Source organism: Catharus ustulatus, chromosome 6 (genome assembly GCF_009819885.2).
Source record: "Catharus ustulatus isolate bCatUst1 chromosome 6, bCatUst1.pri.v2, whole genome shotgun sequence".
Classification (NCBI taxonomy): domain Eukaryota; kingdom Metazoa; phylum Chordata; class Aves; order Passeriformes; family Turdidae; genus Catharus; species Catharus ustulatus.
This window is the reverse complement of record NC_046226.1, coordinates 53,520,942-53,538,770: the sequence shown is the minus strand read 5'-3', so window position 1 is coordinate 53,538,770 and position 17,829 is coordinate 53,520,942. Positions and strand designations below refer to the sequence as shown.

Genomic DNA, 17,829 nt, shown 5'->3' with positions numbered 1-17,829 from the left:
CACGTGGAAGCTGCCTCCATCTCCCCACTCAAACCACAACTCCCGCTACCGTTCGCGTCGCCCGGCGCCATGATTGCCCTCCCCGACTTCCGCGCATGCGCGGTGCGGGCTGTTGTTGTGGCGGCGCGGCCCGCGGCTTCACCCGGGCGGGAGCGATGAGCGACAACGATGACATCGAGGTGGAGAGCGACGTGAGTTGGGCCCCCAACCCCGGGACAATCCTTGGGATAACCCCCCGTGGCTCTTCGCCACCTTAGGAGCGCTGGGAGTGGGGTAATGTTTGGTTTGTGTGTGTTCTTCCTTCATATGGCGGCGCCCCCCCCACCATCTTCTTCCTCTTCCTCCTCGCCCGGGTCGGGGCTCCTCAGGAGGAGCAGCCGAGGTTTCAGTCCGCGGTAGGTCGCTGGGGGCCGCCCCGCAGCGCCCCCGGGATCGGGAGCACGTGGGTGGGGGTGTGAGGGGGGCGGGATTTGGGGAGGGGGTGACATGGAAGGGGAATGGGGGAATGGGGGTCTTGGAGGGGGATGGGGGGTAATAGGCGTGTCCTGTGCGGATCGGGGTGTTGGGGGGACATCGGTGGGGTTGGGGGTGTTGAGAGGGCACCACTGGGGTTTGGGGTCTTTTTGAGGGGAACACACCTTTGGGGCTGGGGTCTTCTGGGGCTGCTGTGACATGAAGGAGGATCTGTGGGGATGGGGGTCCTGGGGGAGAAGTCTGGGCTTGGGGGTGTCCTGTGGGGATGGGATTCTTGGAAGGGGGGGACACTAGTAAGGCTGGGGGTCTTCTGGGGAGGAGGTTTGGGCTTGGGGAGGGGACACTTGTGGGCTTGGAGGTCTTATTTGGGTTGGGGGCTGTGACGCGGAAGGGGACCCATGGAGTCATGACTTTCGAGGGTGCAGCTGGGTTTGGGGGTGTCCTGTGGGGCTGGGGGTCTTATAGGGGGGACACCAGTGGGGCGTGGGGCTTGGGGTCGTGTGGAAGAGGATCCGGGGCTGTTTGGGGGAGGGGGAATGGGAGGCTTTTCTGGGGTAAAATGGGGGTGTTGGGGGGGCATTATTTGTGGGGCCGAGTCGTGTGGGGGGTGGGGCTGTGTTTGGGGGCAACAGGGGGAACAACACAAGGGTTTGAGAGAGGGCACAGGGGGCAGATTGTGCCTGGTTGGTTGGGGGGCATGGGAGGAGATGACCGTGTTCCAGGGGGAAAGTGCTGTGCCCCCCCGCCGGCCGCCCGGAGCTGCCCCGGCAGCAGGAAGCTGGGGAAACCGAAAGCACCGGGAGCCGCCTCCTTCCCACGCCCTCGCGGCCCAGCCGGAGGCGTCACGGCCACGGAGCCGTCCTGAGGGCTCAGCCAAGCTCCCACAGCGGCTCCCAGAGGGAATTTTAGGGGTGCAGGCAGTGGCCTCCACGGTGCCACCCCTGTCCCCCGCTCCCAGGCCGACAAACGGGCTCATCACAATGCGTTGGAGCGCAAGCGCAGGGACCACATCAAGGATAGCTTCCACAGCCTGCGGGATTCCGTGCCTTCGCTCCAAGGAGAGAAGGTGAGTTTGTGGAGCGTGCTGGGAGCACAGGCAACACCCACCCGTGGTCCTGGCTTCTCAATCTGGGACATTTCCAAGGCTCTCTTGTGCCACAGGAGTCCCCAGTGAGGCCAGAGCCAGGGTGGGATGAGGCAGGTAAAACTGCAGTTTTACCTCTTGAACTAGGTCTTTATCTTGCCTCTGGCTTTTCCCACTATTGCAACAGGCATCCCGGGCCCAAATCCTGGACAAAGCCACAGAGTACATCCAGTACATGCGCCGGAAAAACCACACGCACCAGCAGGACATCGATGACCTCAAGCGGCAGAATGCACTGCTCGAGCAGCAAGGTGGTAGCTGAGATCTGGTTGGAGATGGGTTCTAGCAGGGTCTGAGATCTAGGAGTTGGGGTCTGGCAGGGTTTGGGATCCAGGATCCAGTGGAAGCTGGGGTCTGGCAGGAGTTATGATCCATCAGAGTCCAGAATCTGGTGGGAGCTGAAATCCAGTGGGAGTTGGGATCTGGTGAGAGCTGAGGTCTAGCAGGGTCCAGAATTCAATGGGAGTGGGGTCTGTCAGCATCTAGGGTCCAGAAAAGTTTGGGATCCAGGAGCTGGTGGGAGCTGGGGCCTGTCAGGAGCTGGGCTGCAGGCAGGGCTGGGCCCGGGGGTGACACGGTGCGGTCCCTCGCAGTGCGCGCGCTGGAGAAGGCCCGAGCCAGCGCCCAGCTCCAGGCCAGCTATCCCGCGGACAACAGCCTCTACACCAACCCCAAGGGCAGCGCCATCTCCGCCTTCGACGGTGGCTCCGACTCCAGCTCCGACTCGGAGCCCGACGAGCCGCAGAACAGGAAGAAGCTGCGCATGGAGGCCAGTTAGGCCCTCCCGCCGCCCCCTGGCACGCGGCAGGACTCGCTCCCTCCGCTCCTAGAAGCTCTCGGACTGCAGCTTCCCAGCCCTCCCCGGCCCCTTTCCTGCTCCCACCACGCCGGCCCCGGGGGGAGCCGGCCAGGCCGAGCAGAAAGACTTGGGGGGGTCAGGGAGACTCCCCTGCCAACTCCCCTCTGCTAGCGACCCCCCTCCCCTTCCCTCCTGGTTTTATAGGAGCATTTCTATTTATACCCGGGGACCAGTGCAGTCCAGAACGGGGAGGAGCCGGGCAGCCCCCCCCCAAGAAAGGAGCAAGCACTGGGGGGGGATCTCCCTATTTATTTTCTCCGTGTGCAACTCCACCTGCCTGAGTCGGCGGAGCACAGAGCCAGGCTTGGAGGCTCCTTCCCTACTCCTTCTCCTCCTTCCCTCCCTTGACCCTTCCCAACCTCCGTGGCATTTTTCCGAACTCCAGTGGCCCGTCCCTGCCCCGTAGGTGCCCCTTTTCCCCCCATTTTGATGCCATTCCATGGATCTAAGGTATGTTGTACATACTGCCCAGAGATGTCTTGCAAGTTAAGGCTTCCCTTTACTATAAGACTATAAATAATAAAACAAAAAAAGCCAAAATTCCACTTATTTTATCTTCCCCCGTGGTTACCGCATGTTCTTGGAATGGGGGAAGTTGGTGCCACCGGATCCAGACGTGGCATCGCCTCCTGCCCCGCATCCCCGGGGCCACCAGCACACGGCAGGTGTCACTTCTGGTTTATTGATGCCAAAAAGCTCTGCCAGAGCCCCTGTCCCACCTCGGCCCTGGCCAGGATGGCAGCGGGACACCAGGCCCAGAGCAGGATGGATTTTGGTATTGCTAGCACCCTGAGCACCTCGCTCTGCCTGGCCAGGCTGCCGTGGGGATGGGCTGTGCCGCTCGCTCCCGGGGCTCGGCACCCCGAGCCAGCAGCAGGACCTCCCCTACTCGGCACTGGATGCCGGATCCAGGCTGGGCACAGGATACTGCAGGAAGTGCATCACTGCCCTCGCCACCTTCTCCGGGGCAATGTTGTAGACAGGGTGTGTGGCCTGCTGTGGGAGAGAGGGATGGAGGATGTTAATCACGGAGTCCTGGAATGGTTTGGGTGGGAAGGCACCTTAAGGATCATCCAGTCCAACCCACTGTGCACAGGGAATCTCTGCCACCCCAGGTTGCTCCAAGCCTGATCCAACCTGGCCTTGGACACTTGCAGAGATGGGGCAGCTACAGCTTCTCTGGGCAGCCTGTGCCAAGGCCTCAGCACCCTCACAGGGAAGAATTTCTTCCCATTTCCCTTTTCCAGTTTGGAGCCATTCCCCCCCATCCTGTTACTCCACAGCCTGATTCCAAAGCTCCCTTGTAGCTCTTTAGGCACTCAAAGCAGCTCTATGCTCTCCCTGAAGCCTCTTCTCCAGGCTGAACCCCAACTCTTTCCACTGCCATTGGATCTGCTTTTCTCAGTGCTGTGGAGCACTGGAAGCTCATCCCTGCCCACCCCAGCAATGCCTGGCACTTACCAGGCAATTCTCAGGGATACCCAGGACCACCTCATTGTGGAGGTCTCCACTTCCGAAGTGCTGTGCAATGGCCAGCCCACTCAGGCAGTAGCAGGTGTGGTAGAAATCCCGGGATCTGTATGCAAGGAGTTACTGGGATGCTCAGGGGGCATCTGAGCATCCCTGATGCCAGGTAGCCCTGTGTTCCCCCCTGCACTCACTTTCCTGGCTTATCCAGCAGCCCACCAGCTGGGCACTGGCAGCACAGGAGGATGTATTCCTGCAGTGCCAGCTGGTCGAACATCCAGTGTGCCATGCTCAGCGCTGGATCGCCTGGAAGGGAAACCCAGAGGAGAAACACCAGAGAAGGTGTCAAATCCCTCGAGATGCCATTCTGGGGACAGAGGAAGCCTGTGACAACTCACCCCTGGCATGGAGTGCCCGATGGAGCAGGGGCAGGAGCCCAGCTTGCCAAAAGGAGTAGCACCCATCCACCAGCTTGTTGCAGCGGCCCTGGAATCCGCCCTCGAAGCGCATCTGCCGCCCAGTCACCCAGCGCTGCGAGTGATGGGAACCAGTGTGGGACCAAAGATCCCCAGCAGGATGAGACCACCAGTATCCCAGAGAAGAGTCACTCACCAGCAGGCTCCGGAGGTTCAGGAGATGCTCCTGCTTGAGGATGACCAGCGCAGCCACACCGCAGAAAGTGTAGCCACCATGCGCCTCCATGCCCGGCACGCCGCCAATCCCACCCTCCCAGTTCTGGCACCTGTGGGAGCAGGATCAGGGCAGCAGGGACACTAGGAATGTCATCCCCTGCCCCCCACCTGTCCCCAGATCTCACCTGGCGATCCACTCAGCTGTCCCAGCGAAGAGCGCGGGTGTCATGATGTTGGTCAGTGAGGCCACTGAGGCAGCGCAGTAGGCGCTCCTGCAGGAAAAGGGTGCCCAGAGATTCAGGAGGTAGGTTACCAGGGATGTGGCACTGGCATCCCAAAGTGGCACCAGCTCCCTAAAATTACACTGGCTCCCCAAAATAGCACAAGGTCCCTGATCCAGCACTGGCTCCCCACAACAGCACTGTGCCATGGCAGCAGTTCGTGTCGCTGGTCCCCTACCAGGGCACCAGCACCCCAAAACTGCACCGGCTCCCCAAAACTACACCCCCACAATGCATTGGCTCCCCACCACGGTACCAGCTCCCCAAAACAGCACTGGTACTCCAGCGTGGCACCAGCCACTCCCCAAAACACCTCCAGCTCCCCAAAACACAACTGGGTCCCCAAAACCATACCATGACACTGGCACCTCAGAATAGCACCAGCTCCCAGCACTTGCTCCCCAAAACAGCACTGATCCCCCAAAACTACCCCAAATTAGCAGCAGCTCCCCACCATAGCACCAGCTCCCAAAAACATAACTAGCTCCCAGCACTGAATCCTCAGAATGGCACCAGCTCCCCAGCAAAGAATCTGCTTCCACCACTGGCTCCCCAAAATGCCCAGGCCCTCCAAAATAGCCCTCCCCCCCGCATGCAGCCCTCACCCACCTGACATCCACCTCTCCACCCACGTGCATGAGGAAGGAGCCATCCGGCTGCTTCAGCGAGTACAGGTATTCCAAGAGCTTCTTTCTGCGGGAGCCAGCAGCTGTGAGAGGGGGGACATGCATCCCACCTCCCACCCAGCTTCTCCCAGCCACCAGACCTGTCGATGACACCAAAAGCCTCCTCGGTGCCGATGATGCAGAGCGCGTTCACGGCGGCGTAGGTGGGGGCGAGGTGGGGGTGTTGGCCGGGACCCCCCCCAAATCCACCCTGGGGGCTCTGGCATCGCCTCAAGAATTGGCAGACACTGCGGGAAGGTGGGGAAGGGGCTCAGTGTCACCTGTGTCACCCCGCTGGGGTGATACATCCCTTGCTAGCCTCGTGAACCCCCCAGGGTCGAAGCCGGGGGTGTCACCCTCCCATCTCCGTCGTCACGAGGAAGCCGCCGGAAGAATGGGCGGCATTGACGGTGGCAGGGAGACAAAGCACTCCTTTGCTCTGGGGACAGCGGGAGGTGGCACCTCCGGAGTCACGTGGGTGGCCAGCAGCGACAGTGGCCATGGTGGGGTCCCCCAGCTCTCCCCACTTACTCAGAGGCCACCGACTCGGGAATGGGCTCATCCAGCAGCTCCAGGCTGTGCAGGATCCAGTAGCAGAGCCAGGGGCGGCTGGCATCCAGACACTGTAGGGACAGAGGGGACAGTCGGAATGGCACTGGACACGGCAGGAGCAGGCAGGAATGAGGAGACAGTCAGGAGAACCCCCTGAGCATCGCTGGGATGAGCATGGGCACACAGGGAATGCTGCGTCCACTCTGGGACTGGTAAACTCCCGGCAACAAACAATCCTGGCGACAGCTCAGGGCAAGGGGTTCACCCCAGCCAGTGGCTCCAGGTGACATATCCAGCATTCCCAGTACCTCATAGGCTTCAGTGAGCTGCCGGAGGCCTCTCTTCAGGTAATGGAAGTGCTTCTCCCGCTGCAGGACATACCTGGAAAAGAGAAGACAGGATGAGCAGACAGGGTGAAAAAGCAGTGGCAGAAGGGGCAGAATTCTACTGTGGCACCCATTGGGCTCAACTGCTTTTTTGGGATGGGAGTTATCTACGGTTATTGGGAGTTTTGATACTCACTGTGAGGAGTGATGGTTTGTCTTGTAGGCATCATAGACCTCCTGCACGATGTCCTCCACCTTGGACTTGTCAGGAAAAATAGGAATAAAGACTATGGTGAGCTCTGGAAAGAGGCTCCACACATTCCAAACATGATCCTCACTAAGCCCCACAGCTTCTACCCCATCCCAGGGGTTTATCCAATTCACAGCCCCATCTCATCCAGTAAAATGAAAATAGGAATTCCCAGCAGCTTTGCGCCCTAAATTATGCCAGAATCCAGCACCATCCCATGCTGCTTTACAAATCCAGCTTGAGTTTGGTTCATTGCAAGACTGTCATGGAAAACATCCTCCTCCCGCTCACGCTGGGATAACCGGGGACTTGGGCACTCTAAGCCACCATAATCCTCAAGGAAATACCCCGAGATCATCCTCAGGGATGAGGAGGGGCCACACGGGGACCTGCACTCATGGCACTGTGTCCCGCCAGGGCAGAATTGAGCAAGAACCCCATGGGTTGGGAAACCGGGAGTCACTTTTCACCCCGTCCCAGCACTCAGGGGAGCCTCCAGGGGCTGGGTCAGGATAGAGGGACGGAGGGGAGAGTCTGGCTGCCCCAGGAGCCCCCACCCTCCCCCGACTGGTTCTGTAGGACGTGTCCCGCGGAAGCTGCCGTGGCGGGCGGCAGCACCGCCGGGCCCCCCAAAACACCGGTCGCTGCTGGGCTGTTGTGACAGGGGGTGTGAGGACAGTAGTTGCGTAGGGATACTGGGATAGGGATCACAGAGTCCCATGGCACCCCTGAGCCCCTTCCCAAAGCAGCCCAAAGCCCAGCCCCACGGCATCCCAGAACCTCAAACCCCAAACCTCAAGCCCCACTTCAATGGCGCCCCAAAGCCCAGCCCCATGGCAGCCTGGCACCGCACAGCCCACCGCCTCGGCACCCCAGGGCCCACCCTGCAGCCCCCTGGCACCCCCCGGCACCTGCTCGGCGGAGGTGCAGGTCCGCACCCCATCGTCCCGCAGCCGCCGCCGCCCGCCGGGGCCGGGGGCCGCTCCCGCCATGCTGCGGCCGCGGGGGCAGCGGGCGACGGCGGCCGGGAGGGGACGCGCGGCCGCGCTCCTGGCCACGCCCACCAGGCATGGTCACGCCCCTTCTCCCTCTGACCACGCCCCTTCTTTCTTGCTCATGCCCAGCCCCGGCGCGCGTGCGCGGAGGAGCCACTCCCGGGGCCGCTGCGTCATCGTGATGTGACGTCATTGATTGCATCATCATAGAGTCCACGGGTTGGGTTGATAAGAACATTAAAACCCATCCAGTTCCATCCCCTGCCATAGGCAGGGAGGCCTTCCACTATCCCAGGTTGCTCCAAGCCCCATCCAGTCTGGCCTTGGACACTTCCAGGGATGGGGAAGCCACATCCTCTCTGGGAAATCCACTCCATCACCACACTCACAGGGAAGAATTTCTTCCCAATATCTAATCTACACCTTCCTTTTCCACTTTGGACACATTTTCCCTTATTCTGTCACTCCGTGCCCTCATCACAAGTCCCTCTCCATCTCTCCTGGAGCCCCCGTAGGCACCGAAAAGGGCTCTAACTTTTCCTGGAGCCTTCTCTTCTCTAGGTCGAGCAATCCCAGCTTCCCAGCCTGTTCTTAGCCCTTGGAACACTTCTGTGGCTTTCTCTGGACTTGCTCCAGCAACTCCCTGTGCTTCCCATGACAAGAACCCCAGGGCTGGATGCAGCGCTCCATGTGGGGTTTCACCTGAGTGGGGCAGAGGAGGACAATCCCCCCTCACCTGTTGTCATGCTGCCACTGACATAGCCCAGGACATGGGTGGTTTTCCAGGTCTGCCAGCACAGGTTGCCAGGTCATATCCAGCCTCTCATCCCCGAAGATTCCTCTTCTCTGGGCAGTTCTCCAACCCATCACCCCCATCCTGCACTTATCTCCGGAGCTGTCCTGACCCATTTGCCAATCCTGCCCTTGGCCTTGTTGACTGCCACGAGTTTCTCATGGGAATTATGTCCCTGGACAGGACAACCTGAACAACCCATCCTTGTCCAGGTCCTGCTGGGCACCATTCCATCTTTCCTAAGTGTCACCAATTCCTCTGGTGCAGCTCTGTGTCACCCCAGTGTGCCCTGCTGCATCCCTCTATCCCCTTCCCAATGCCCCCAGAGCAACCCCGGGTACATTCCCGGTGTTCACAGAGCCCTCGGAGTCCCCTCTGGTCCCCCTGGTACATCCCGCGTCTCCCACCTCCCGTTTTCCAGAGCATGCCCAACATATGCTACGGTGTGTTCCTGGCTCCGTCCCCTGCTCTCCCCAGCTCTCCTCTCAGTGCATCCTCCGTGTCGCCGCCCAGTTCCCCACAGCATCTCCCGGTGTATCCCTGGTGTATCCCCAGTGTCCCCTCCCTGCTCCCCACAGCATCTCCCGGTGTATCCCTGGTGTATCCCCGGTGTCCCCTCCCTGCTCCCCACAGCATCTCCCGGTGTATCCCTGGTGTATCCCCGGTGTCCCCTCCCCGCTCCCCACAGCATCCCCCGGTCCATCCCCGGTGTCGCTCCCCTCGTTTCCCCTCCCGGTGCCCCCTCCCGCCGCCGCCGCCCCCGCCCCGCCCCGCCCCGGTGCATCCCCCGGTGCCAGCCCGGCCCGGCGCGGCTGCGGCGGCGCAGCTCGCGGCCCCGGAGCGGCCCCGGTGTGGCGGCGGCGGCGGCGGCCCGGGCCCGCCATGGCCAAGCAGTACGACGTGCTGTTCCGGTTGCTGCTGCTCGGGGACTCGGGCGTGGGCAAGACCTGCCTGCTCTGCCGGTTCACCGACAACCAGTTCCACCCCGCCCACATCTCCACCATCGGTACCGGCACCGGCAGCGCACGGCGGCCGCAGCGGCGGGAGCGGGGAATCGGGGAACCGGGAGCATTGGGGAAGCGGGAGCAGTGGGGAGGCGCAGCACCGGGGAAACGGGAGTATCGGGGAACCGGGAAGACTGGGAGCCACAGCACCGTGGAAATGGGAAGCCAGAGAACCGGGAACACCGGGGAAACGTGGAGCCGCGACACTGAGGAAACGTGAAACCGGGAGCATCAAGGAATCGGGAGCAATGGGGAGGTGCAGTACCGGGCAACCGGGAGCACTGGGAGCCGCGGTACCGGGGAAACGGGAAAGCGGGGAACTGGGGAGCCGTGGGCACCCGGAAACCGTGAGTACTGGGAAGCCGCAGCACTGGGGAAACGGGGAAATAGGCAACCGGGGAGCGGGAAAACCGTGGGAACCGGAGAACCGGGAGGACAAGGGAGACGCAGCCACCGAGAAACGGGAAGCCAGGGAACGGGGAAATCGTGGGCATCGGGAAACCGGGACTGCCGAGGAACTGGGAAGCCACAGGATCGGGAAAACGGGAAACCAGGGCAGCCGAGAGTCGTGGGAACCAGGGAACCGGGGAGTGGTGGGCATGGGAAAACGGGGGCACCGGGAAAGGGTTAACCGTGGGCGCTGGAGAGCTGCAACACTAGGAACATGGGGAAACAGGTAACCAGAAAGCGGGAAAACCGTGGGCACCGGGGAGGGGGAAAACTGTGGGCACCGGGGAACCAAAGACCATCGGGAGTCGCAGCACCGGGGAACTGGGAAGTGGTGGGCATCGGGAAACGGTAAAACCGTGGGAATCCGCAAGCCGGTACCACCGGGAAGCTGCAGCATAGGGAAACTGGGAAACCGCGGGCTGCGGAGAGCCACGGTTCCAGGGAACCGGGAGTATCAGGGAGCCAGGAAATCATGGACACGGGAGAACTGGGAGGACCAGGCACCTCCGGCACAGGGGAACCGAGAGCAGTGTGCAGCCGGGAACTGGGAGCATTGGGCGGCCACAGCACCGAGAAGCTGTAGCACTGGGGAACTGGGAGAACTGGACAGCTGCAGCACCAGGGAGCTGGAAGCACCAGATCACCACCTGGCACCGGGGGCCTCATGCCAGGCCAGGCATAGGGCGTGGGGAACAGCAGCAGGCCATGGTGGGCATGGGGTGGGTCAGGAGAGGTGAGGGGACCAGAGGGTGCCCAGTGACAGGAGCTCCTACAGAGAGAAACACCAGGACACCCCCACAACCTCTCCCATTCCAATCCCAGGTGTCGACTTCAAGATGAAGACCATTGAGGTGGATGGGATCAAGGTGCGGATACAGATCTGGTGAGTGGCAGCACTGGATCCTGGGGGGAAGAGGGAAGAAATTTTGGGGTCTGAGTCCCCCCACCCAAGGTAGGGGCTGAGCCCTGTCAAACTCATGCCATGGGTGGTGACACTGATCTGCTGTCCCCGGGCAGGGACACAGCCGGCCAGGAACGGTACCAGACCATCACCAAGCAGTATTACCGGCGAGCACAGGTACGAGGGCTCCCTGTCCTGGTCCACAGGAGAGGGGAAACTGAGGCACGGTTTTGGGGTTTCAATGGCTGCCCCCCACCCCCTGCAGGGCATTTTCCTGGTGTACGACATCAGCAGCGAGCGCTCCTACCAGCACATCGTGAAGTGGGCCAGCGACGTGGATGAGGTGGGGGCTCACAGGGGGGCGGTCTGGGGGTTCCGCAGCCCTGTGTGTGTGTGTTGGGGGGGGGTCCTTACACTGGTCTCCTACCCAGTACGCACCTGATGGCGTCCAGAAAATCCTTATTGGGAACAAGGCGGACGAGGAGCACAAGAGGCAAGTGCCCAAAGAGCAAGGGCTGCAGGTGAGCGGGGGCTGCTGTGTGCCACCCCCCAGGGGGCAGGACCCCTCCTGCACCCCTAGCATGGCCAGCCTCTCCCTGAGCCCCATCTGCACCCGGGACCCCGACAGCCCTCCTGCAGCCCTACTTCTATCCAGGACCCCCAAGCATTTCCAGCCCCTTCCAGCACAACCAGGGACCCCCCCACCCTCTTGCAGTCTGTACCCAGGCACCCCAAAAGCAGCTCCCCCAGCGTCCGGGAGCTCTCTTCCTCTCCACCCCTGCAGTGGTTGTGCATCCCCAAGGCTCCCTCTTCCCCACCTGCAAAATGTTTAGAGACCCCTAACCTCTCCCTGCACCTCCAGCATGGTCTCCTGCACCCCTGAAGCACACAGTGACCCCCTCAGTGTCCCCCTTGGGACCCCAAAGCACCCAGTGTACCTCCCTGCAATCCCAGCATGGCTGGACCCTCCACAAGCCCCCCTGCATTCCACATGGACCCCAATAGCCTTCCTGCAGCCCTACCCATATCCAGGGATCCCCAAACATCCCTACCTGTATCCAGTGACCCGCCCATGCTCCTGCAGTATGAACTCGGGGACCACTGACCCTCCCCGGGAGCTCCAGAGCATCCAGGAAACCCCTCTGCCACCCAGTGCTATGCCAGCCAACAACCCCCAACCCTTCCCCACACCTCCATCATGCTCCTCTGCACCCCTAAAGCACCCAGTGCCCCCAGTATCCCTCCCAGAACCTCAAACTAAAGCACCCAGAGCCCCTCCCAGGGCCCCCTGCACCCCACAATCAGCCCCAGGTGTGCCCCTATGCCAGCTACCCCAGCAGCTCTCCTGTCGGTGCCCAGCTGTGCACGTTCCAGAGAGGGAGGCCAGGGGTATTGAATCACCCCTCCCCCCAAATCATGCTACCCCCCCTCCCTGCCAAACCCCTGGTGCCGCAGCTGGCCAGGGAATACGGGATGGATTTCTACGAGACCAGCGCCTGCAGCAACCTCAACATCAAGGAGGTATGAGGGGACTGGGGCGGGGGGCTGGTGCGGTTCTGAGGGGTTGGGGTTGGCCTGGGGGGCCTGGAGAGGTCAGGGGGTACTGGAGGGATCTCCGAGGTTCACCCCACCCCTCTCCCACAGTCCTTCACGCGGCTGACGGAGCTGGTGCTGCAGGCGCACCGCAAGGAGCTGGACGAGCTGCGGGGACCACCCCGCGCCCCCACCCTGGCCCGGCTGGAGGAGGATGAGCAGCAGCCCCTGGGGAGTGAGGACACCCCCAAAACCTGCTGGTGTTGAAGGCTGGGACCCCCTGACCCCTCCTTCCCAGGGTGTGTCGGGGGGCATGGTAGGGGCAGGACTGGGACAGCCCCCATGGAGTGGGGGACAACACGGGACACCCCCACGGACAGGAGGGAGGAGAAAGTGGCAGGGGGGGCTCCCCATCCTGGCACCTGTGCCCCCCTATGTTTGCAGGTAGGGTGGGGGCTGTCCAGGCACTGTGTGCCCAGCCTGTGCCACCCTGTGCCCGTGGGACCCCCAATTTTACACAATGGTTTGCAGAATAAAGGTGATGCTGGAGGGGATGGTGGTCCGTGTGCTCCAGGGGGGCTGTGGGCATGATGCCATGGCAGCAGGCACAACCTGGGCATGGACACCCGAGCAGTGATCAATAATTGAGGGTGATCTGGGGCTGCCAGCATGGTGTCCCCTTTCCAGGCTGGGCACAGACATGGGGCGTGGTGGTGCCTGTGGGGTGCCATGGCCACCACCATGGCCTGCCAGGCCAGGTCAGCCCCAGCTGTGGGAACAGGGCTAGAAAGCTTGGTGGTGGCACTGGGATGAGCCAGCAGCGGGATGGTGGCGGGCTGGGATGGGTGCTTACTGGGATGATGGTGGGCACTAAGTCAGTGGAACCTACTGGGATGTAGGTGGACACCAGGATGCTGCCAGGCACTGGGATGGGCACCTCTAGAGAATGGTGGACCTGGTACTGGGACCAGTGGGCCTCGAGCCTGGTGGGCACTGGAATGGGCAGGACAGGAGGCCCCAGAGTTGATGCCATGGCAGCACCAGGCAAGGAGGAGTACTGGGGCACTTGTCCCCTCCTCCTCTGCCCCACAGAGCCCCAGATCCCAGAGTCCTGTTATTCCCTGACTCCCGTTATCCCCCAACTCTCACCATCATTCCCAATCCTCGGGAACATGCTGTGCCAGGCTGGGAGCATCCCGCATCGCACAGGCACTAGGATGAGCAGCCGCACCGTGCGTGCCATGAATTATTGAGGCAGGTAGAGCATTGCCTTGGCCCCGTGCCACCTTCCTCCTTCCATGGGTGGGACAGGCGGCTCCAGTTTCTCCTGAGCCACGGCGGGGCCTGGAGACCTTTGGACCATGACGTGAGCACCGGGAAGCCCTTAAGAGGCAGCACAGGGCACGGGGCACAAACAGCCGCACGCCTGCAGCCATGACCGTCCCCATCGCCAAGTCCTTCTATGACCTGAGCGCCACCTCCTTGCAGGGGGAAAAGGTGGATTTTGGGGTTTTCCGGGGCCGCGTGGTCCTGATCGAGAATGTGGCTTCACTCTGAGGCACCACGGTGCGGGATTACACTCAGCTCAACCAGCTCCAAGCCCGCTACCCCCGGCGGCTGGTCGTGCTGGGCTTCCCCTGTAACCAGTTTGGATATCAGGTAAGTCCTATGGGCTATGAGGCAGGGGATGAGGAGCTGGGAAACAAAGGGCTCTGGATTTCTCCTTCCCTGCCACAGGAGAACGGCACCAATGAGGAGATCCTCAACACCCTGAAGCACGTGCGGCCCGGGGGTGGCTTTGAGCCCAACTTTACCCTGTTCCAGAAGTGCCAGGTGAACGGGACCGACACCCATCCAGTGTTCGCCTACCTCAAGGCTCACCTGCCTGCACCTGCCGATGAGGCCACACACCTGATGACCGAGCCCCGCTTTGTCACCTGGAGCCCCGTGCGGCGCTCCGACATCTCCTGGAATTTTGAGAAATTCCTGGTGGGGCCTGAGGGGGAACCGTTCCGGCGCTACAGCCCCCGTGTGCCCACAGCCCAGCTGGAGCCTGATATCCAGCGTCTCCTCAAGCTGGCCAAGTAATCCTAGCTCCAGCATGATCCTGGCTCTGGTGTGATCCTGGCTCCGGCGTCACCCCAGGACGGCCCCAGCTCTCCGCAGAGTGACAGCCCTCTCTGAAACCTCCACGGGGAGGGGGCTTGATGGGGGCAGAGGGTTGGAGCCGCTGGGGCAGCGTGGGCTGGTGGCAATAAATGAGCTGGAGTAAGCGTGCCTGGATCCACGTGGTTTTTGGAAGTGTAAACGGGTCCATGAGGTTTCTGGGAACATACCCATACCCACACCCATGTGGATTTTGGGGGCTGTCGGGGGGGAGCAGGAAGGAGGACGCAGCCCTGAGGTGCCAGATCCAGGAAATGGGAGGCTCAGGGATAGGTGGGCGCCAGGCCGGCTGCACCCAGTTCCCCATGGGTGTTGCTGGGGCCGGGTGCCAAGAGCAGCACTTCATCCACCCCAGGGCAGTGATTTCACAACCCAGCTCCTTCCCGCCTCAGGATCTGGAATTCCCAGCAGGGCAGGGCCAGGTTACAAACCACAGGGCAGGAGGAAGTGACCCCAAATCAACTTCTTGGGAAGGAAAAATGATCCAAGTCCTTTCTCTGCAGGACTTAGCAGAGCACTAGGAGAGTGCAGTGGACTCTCCAGTGCTTGGAAGGGCCGAGGAGGAATTCCACAGGCTCTTGGGATGCAAAAAGCCCCCTGCATCAGCCCCCAACACCCTTCACCAACTCCAGGGGGTGAAGCGCATTCCTGAAATACTCCTGCCTATGCCACCGAGCTGTCACATGTCACATTTATTATCCCACATATGAGGGCTCCTGAGGTGGGATGGGGTGGGAATCCTTTTGCATCCTGTTTTGGGGGACCCCTTTACGTCTTCAGCACACAGGGGGCTCGGGCCGCGGCACTGCATCCCATTCTTGCAGTCAGGGTTGGAGCCAAAAGGCTCCAGATAAATGGGAGCATCTGGTGTTGGGTGTTTGCTGCATCCAGGCTGGAAGTTTGGAGGAGCAAATAATTTTAGGAACTGTGTGGGCCCCAGAAATTACAGTGCTGGGGATCCAGGAGCTCCTGAAAGCTCATCCCAGGATATGCACGGGGATCAGAACAGCGGGGTCATTTGGCGAGGGTCGTCAGGCAGGATGCTGACGGAATCCTCAGCACGGCCGCAGAGCAGGCACAGCATGGTATATTCCTGGGGGAAGGAAAAGGGGGGGCTGGAAAAAGGGGGGCTGCCACAGCCCTGCTCCCCCACAGGGAAACTTGAGCCAGATCCGGTACCCGATCCCCGATTGCAATCAGAGCCAGGGGATCTCGTTTCCTGCCCCACTGGCTCCCCTGAGCCCTTTTTCCAGCCATTTGCTGCATAGGAGATGTGCCAGGAATGAGGAATGGGGGTCACAGCCCCCTCCCATCACCCACATTCCCATGCCAGGTGAGCTGGGCTTTCCCCACAAGGCACGGACCAGTGCTGGGGGGACTCCACATAGTCCTGGACACAGGGATGAGGCTCTGAATCCTTTGAGGCTCTGTCCCAGGGAAGGTGGGAATCAGCCTGTGGAAGAGTGGGTCTGGAATTCCAGAGGCAGAGTCAGGAAGAGCTTTTGGGGGACAAGACACAAACCTGGTAGTCGTCCACTACACTGAAGGTGTACTCGTGGCGTGCGATCAAGTGGTGGCAGTTCTTGCACAGGTCTGTGGGGCAGGGGACAGTGAGGTGAGACGACATGGACACTGCCCCCAGGGTATCCCCCCACTCCCAATCTCTTGGGACAAGCCCCAAACCTCTGTGCCTGCCCTCCCCCCCAGGGCATAGACATCACAGTCCCCAAAGCATCAAGCCCCCAAAATTCCCCCGACCGCAACTCACCCCGCTTAATGCCCATTGGTAGCTCCCTGACACTCCCTCTAAACTTGAGACCCCCTCCCTGGGCATCCACCATTCCCACTTTCAAGGACCCCCCAAATACTGGGGACCCAAATTTTCCCTACTCAAACTAATCCTCCTTTAGGCCTCTCCCTGCTTTGACCTCTGAGCCCTCCCCATGGTATCCCAGGCCTTGAGAGCCCCTACGCCCCAGGACACCCTCCCAGCCCTCAGGACCCCCCAGAATCCAAAAGCTACCCCCAGCCCTCAACCTTCAAGGCCTCCACCTTTGCCCCCGAACCTACAATACTCCCAGATCCCAAAGGTCCCCTCCAGCCCTCTCTAACCCTCAACATCGTCCAAGCTCCAGACTTCAAAGGTCCCCCAAGGCCTTCAGCATCCCTCAAGACCTTCAAGATACAAGGTCTTCCCCAACACTCAACACCCCCCGACCCCTCCCAGCCCTCAAGACCCCCAACCTTCAGCGACCCCTGAGCCCCAGGGATGGCTCAGGGATCCCCCAAATGTCGCCCTCAAGAGCCCCAGACCCCAAAGATCCCCTCAGGCCCCCCAGACCCCACCCCCCGGGCCCTCACCCCCCCGGTGCCCCCCACCGCACGGTCATAGGTGACGATCTCCTCCTCGCCCTGCAGGCCCTCGGCCCGGTTGCTGACCAGCACGAAGTCCCGGCGGCCGCACTGCGCGCACCCCACGAAGTTCAGGAGGAAAGATCCGCCCTCCAGGCAGGTGGTGCCCTAGGGCGGGAGCACAGGCTAGGACCGGGATCGGGACCGGGACCGAAGCCGGTGCCGGTTCCGGGGCCGCCCGTGCCCGCCCTCACCCGCTCCGGGTACTCGGTGCCCACACAGCCGCCGCACATCTCGCACCACCCTCCCCCGCGAATGTCGCGAGACTTGCGCCGGTGGGCGGGGCTTACCGGCTGGGTGGAGACCGGGTGCTGGGCGTGGCCTGGAGCGCATGGGCGTGGTTCGACGAGTGGGCGGGGCCTAAGGGGCCGTGGGGCTGCTTGGGGCAACCAGGAATAATTGGGGGGCTGGGCTAGTCGGGCACTCAGGGCTAGTGCGGGACCCCTGGAGCTACCTGAGTGCACGCAAGGCCAGCGAGGGACACCTGGAGTGAGCTAGGGAGCATCCAGGGCTAGCAAAGGGCACCCAGGGCTAGCTGGGAACTGCCTAGGATTAGCTGGGGGATATCCAGGGCTAGCTGGAGACCCTGGGGAGTACCTGAGGGGTATCAAGGGCCAGTGGGGTCACCCAGGTCTAGCTGGGGGACATTCAGGACCAACTGTGGGGTATTGGTATTGGCTGGGGGACACCCTAGAATAGTGGGGAGCACCCAGGGCTAGATGAGGGGTGCCTGTGACTAGCTGGGGAACATCCAGGGATAGTGAGGGACACCAGGGCTGATTCTAGGGCGGCTTGGGCTAGCTGGGGGTCATCCAGGGCTAGCTGGGGACTGCCTGGGTTAGATGGAGGACACCACGGACGAGCTGGGGGACATCCAGGGCTGATGGGGGTCACCCAGGGCTAATTAGGGGTGCCTGGGACGAGC

At 61.7% G+C, this 17,829-nt stretch overlaps 5 protein-coding genes across 10 annotated transcripts; 3 read left to right on the top strand and 2 right to left on the bottom strand.

Annotated features, from left to right (window-relative positions):
• Positions 1-36: 36 nt before the first annotated feature.
• MAX (MYC associated factor X) lies at positions 37-3,026 on the top strand. Of its 2 annotated transcripts, none has more exons than XM_033063662.2 (5): positions 37-191; positions 369-395; positions 1,433-1,540; positions 1,740-1,869; positions 2,212-3,026. In XM_033063662.2, the coding sequence occupies exons 1-5, from the start codon at positions 96-98 to the stop codon at positions 2,394-2,396; spliced, it is 546 nt and encodes a 181-aa protein (XP_032919553.1). In that variant the 5' UTR covers positions 37-95; the 3' UTR covers positions 2,397-3,026. The 2 variants fall into 2 exon arrangements, with proteins under 2 accessions (XP_032919553.1, XP_032919554.1); XM_033063663.2 differs by having other exon boundaries at positions 56-191; positions 1,746-1,869.
• Positions 2,957-7,643, bottom strand: LOC116998193 (protein farnesyltransferase subunit beta-like). The gene is made up of 12 exons (XM_033063657.1): positions 7,562-7,643; positions 6,597-6,661; positions 6,383-6,455; positions 6,054-6,145; positions 5,624-5,770; positions 5,467-5,550; positions 4,762-4,848; positions 4,557-4,686; positions 4,343-4,475; positions 4,139-4,250; positions 3,939-4,053; positions 2,957-3,473 (listed from the first exon to the last, which is right to left on the bottom strand). Exons 1-12 carry the CDS (start codon positions 7,640-7,642, stop codon positions 3,363-3,365), a joined length of 1,230 nt encoding a protein of 409 aa, XP_032919548.1. The 5' UTR covers position 7,643; the 3' UTR covers positions 2,957-3,362.
• Positions 7,644-9,270: 1,627 nt separating this feature from the next.
• On the top strand, positions 9,271-12,878 carry RAB15 (RAB15, member RAS oncogene family). 3 transcript variants are annotated; one of them, XM_033063658.1, is made up of 7 exons: positions 9,271-9,444; positions 10,715-10,775; positions 10,910-10,970; positions 11,059-11,136; positions 11,225-11,314; positions 12,249-12,314; positions 12,438-12,878. In XM_033063658.1, the coding sequence occupies exons 1-7, from the start codon at positions 9,321-9,323 to the stop codon at positions 12,591-12,593; spliced, it is 636 nt and encodes a 211-aa protein (XP_032919549.1). In that variant the 5' UTR covers positions 9,271-9,320; the 3' UTR covers positions 12,594-12,878. The 3 variants fall into 3 exon arrangements, with proteins under 3 accessions (XP_032919549.1, XP_032919551.1, XP_032919550.1); XM_033063660.1 differs by lacking the exon at positions 9,271-9,444 and adding an exon at positions 9,752-9,789; XM_033063659.1 differs by lacking the exon at positions 9,271-9,444 and adding an exon at positions 9,796-10,118.
• A 102-nt stretch (positions 12,879-12,980) lies between these two features.
• Positions 12,981-14,599, top strand: GPX2 (glutathione peroxidase 2). Its single transcript, XM_033063661.1, has 2 exons — positions 12,981-13,985; positions 14,064-14,599. Exons 1-2 carry the CDS (start codon positions 13,761-13,763, stop codon positions 14,412-14,414), a joined length of 576 nt encoding a protein of 191 aa, XP_032919552.1. The 5' UTR covers positions 12,981-13,760; the 3' UTR covers positions 14,415-14,599.
• Positions 14,600-15,169: 570 nt separating this feature from the next.
• Positions 15,170-17,184, bottom strand: CHURC1 (churchill domain containing 1). Of its 3 annotated transcripts, none has more exons than XM_033063664.2 (5): positions 17,099-17,184; positions 16,877-17,012; positions 16,015-16,085; positions 15,857-15,945; positions 15,170-15,585 (listed from the first exon to the last, which is right to left on the bottom strand). In XM_033063664.2, the coding sequence occupies exons 1-5, from the start codon at positions 17,135-17,137 to the stop codon at positions 15,507-15,509; spliced, it is 414 nt and encodes a 137-aa protein (XP_032919555.1). In that variant the 5' UTR covers positions 17,138-17,184; the 3' UTR covers positions 15,170-15,506. The 3 variants fall into 3 exon arrangements, with proteins under 3 accessions (XP_032919555.1, XP_032919556.1, XP_032919558.1); XM_033063665.2 differs by having other exon boundaries at positions 15,857-15,919; XM_033063667.2 differs by lacking the exon at positions 15,857-15,945.
• Between the last annotated feature and the right edge of the window lie 645 nt (positions 17,185-17,829).

Excerpts from the sequence above, each read along its gene's own strand:
- MAX (XM_033063662.2), top strand. The coding sequence starts at position 96 with ATGCGCGGTGCGGGCTGTTGTTGTGGCGGCGCGGCCCGCGGCTTCACC. Across the intron at positions 192-368 it reads ACATCGAGGTGGAGAGCGAC|GAGGAGCAGCCGAGGTTTCA; the intron begins GTGAGTTGGGCC and ends GGGGCTCCTCAG. Across the intron at positions 1,870-2,211 it reads TGCACTGCTCGAGCAGCAAG|TGCGCGCGCTGGAGAAGGCC; the intron begins GTGGTAGCTGAG and ends GGTCCCTCGCAG.
- LOC116998193 (XM_033063657.1), bottom strand. The coding sequence starts at position 7,642 with ATGGCGGGAGCGGCCCCCGGCCCCGGCGGGCGGCGGCGGCTGCGGGAC. Across the intron at positions 5,551-5,623 it reads GCTTTTGGTGTCATCGACAG|AAAGAAGCTCTTGGAATACC; the intron begins GTCTGGTGGCTG and ends TGGCTCCCGCAG. Across the intron at positions 4,849-5,466 it reads GGTGGAGAGGTGGATGTCAG|GAGCGCCTACTGCGCTGCCT; the intron begins GTGGGTGAGGGC and ends CTTTTCCTGCAG.
- RAB15 (XM_033063658.1), top strand. The coding sequence starts at position 9,321 with ATGGCCAAGCAGTACGACGTGCTGTTCCGGTTGCTGCTGCTCGGGGAC. Across the intron at positions 9,445-10,714 it reads CGCCCACATCTCCACCATCG|GTGTCGACTTCAAGATGAAG; the intron begins GTACCGGCACCG and ends TTCCAATCCCAG. Across the intron at positions 12,315-12,437 it reads GCAACCTCAACATCAAGGAG|TCCTTCACGCGGCTGACGGA; the intron begins GTATGAGGGGAC and ends CCTCTCCCACAG.
- CHURC1 (XM_033063664.2), bottom strand. The coding sequence starts at position 17,137 with ATGTGCGGCGGCTGTGTGGGCACCGAGTACCCGGAGCGG. Across the intron at positions 17,013-17,098 it reads GCACCGAGTACCCGGAGCGG|GGCACCACCTGCCTGGAGGG; the intron begins GTGAGGGCGGGC and ends CTCCCGCCCTAG. Across the intron at positions 16,086-16,876 it reads GGAGATCGTCACCTATGACC|ACCTGTGCAAGAACTGCCAC; the intron begins GTGCGGTGGGGG and ends CCTGCCCCACAG.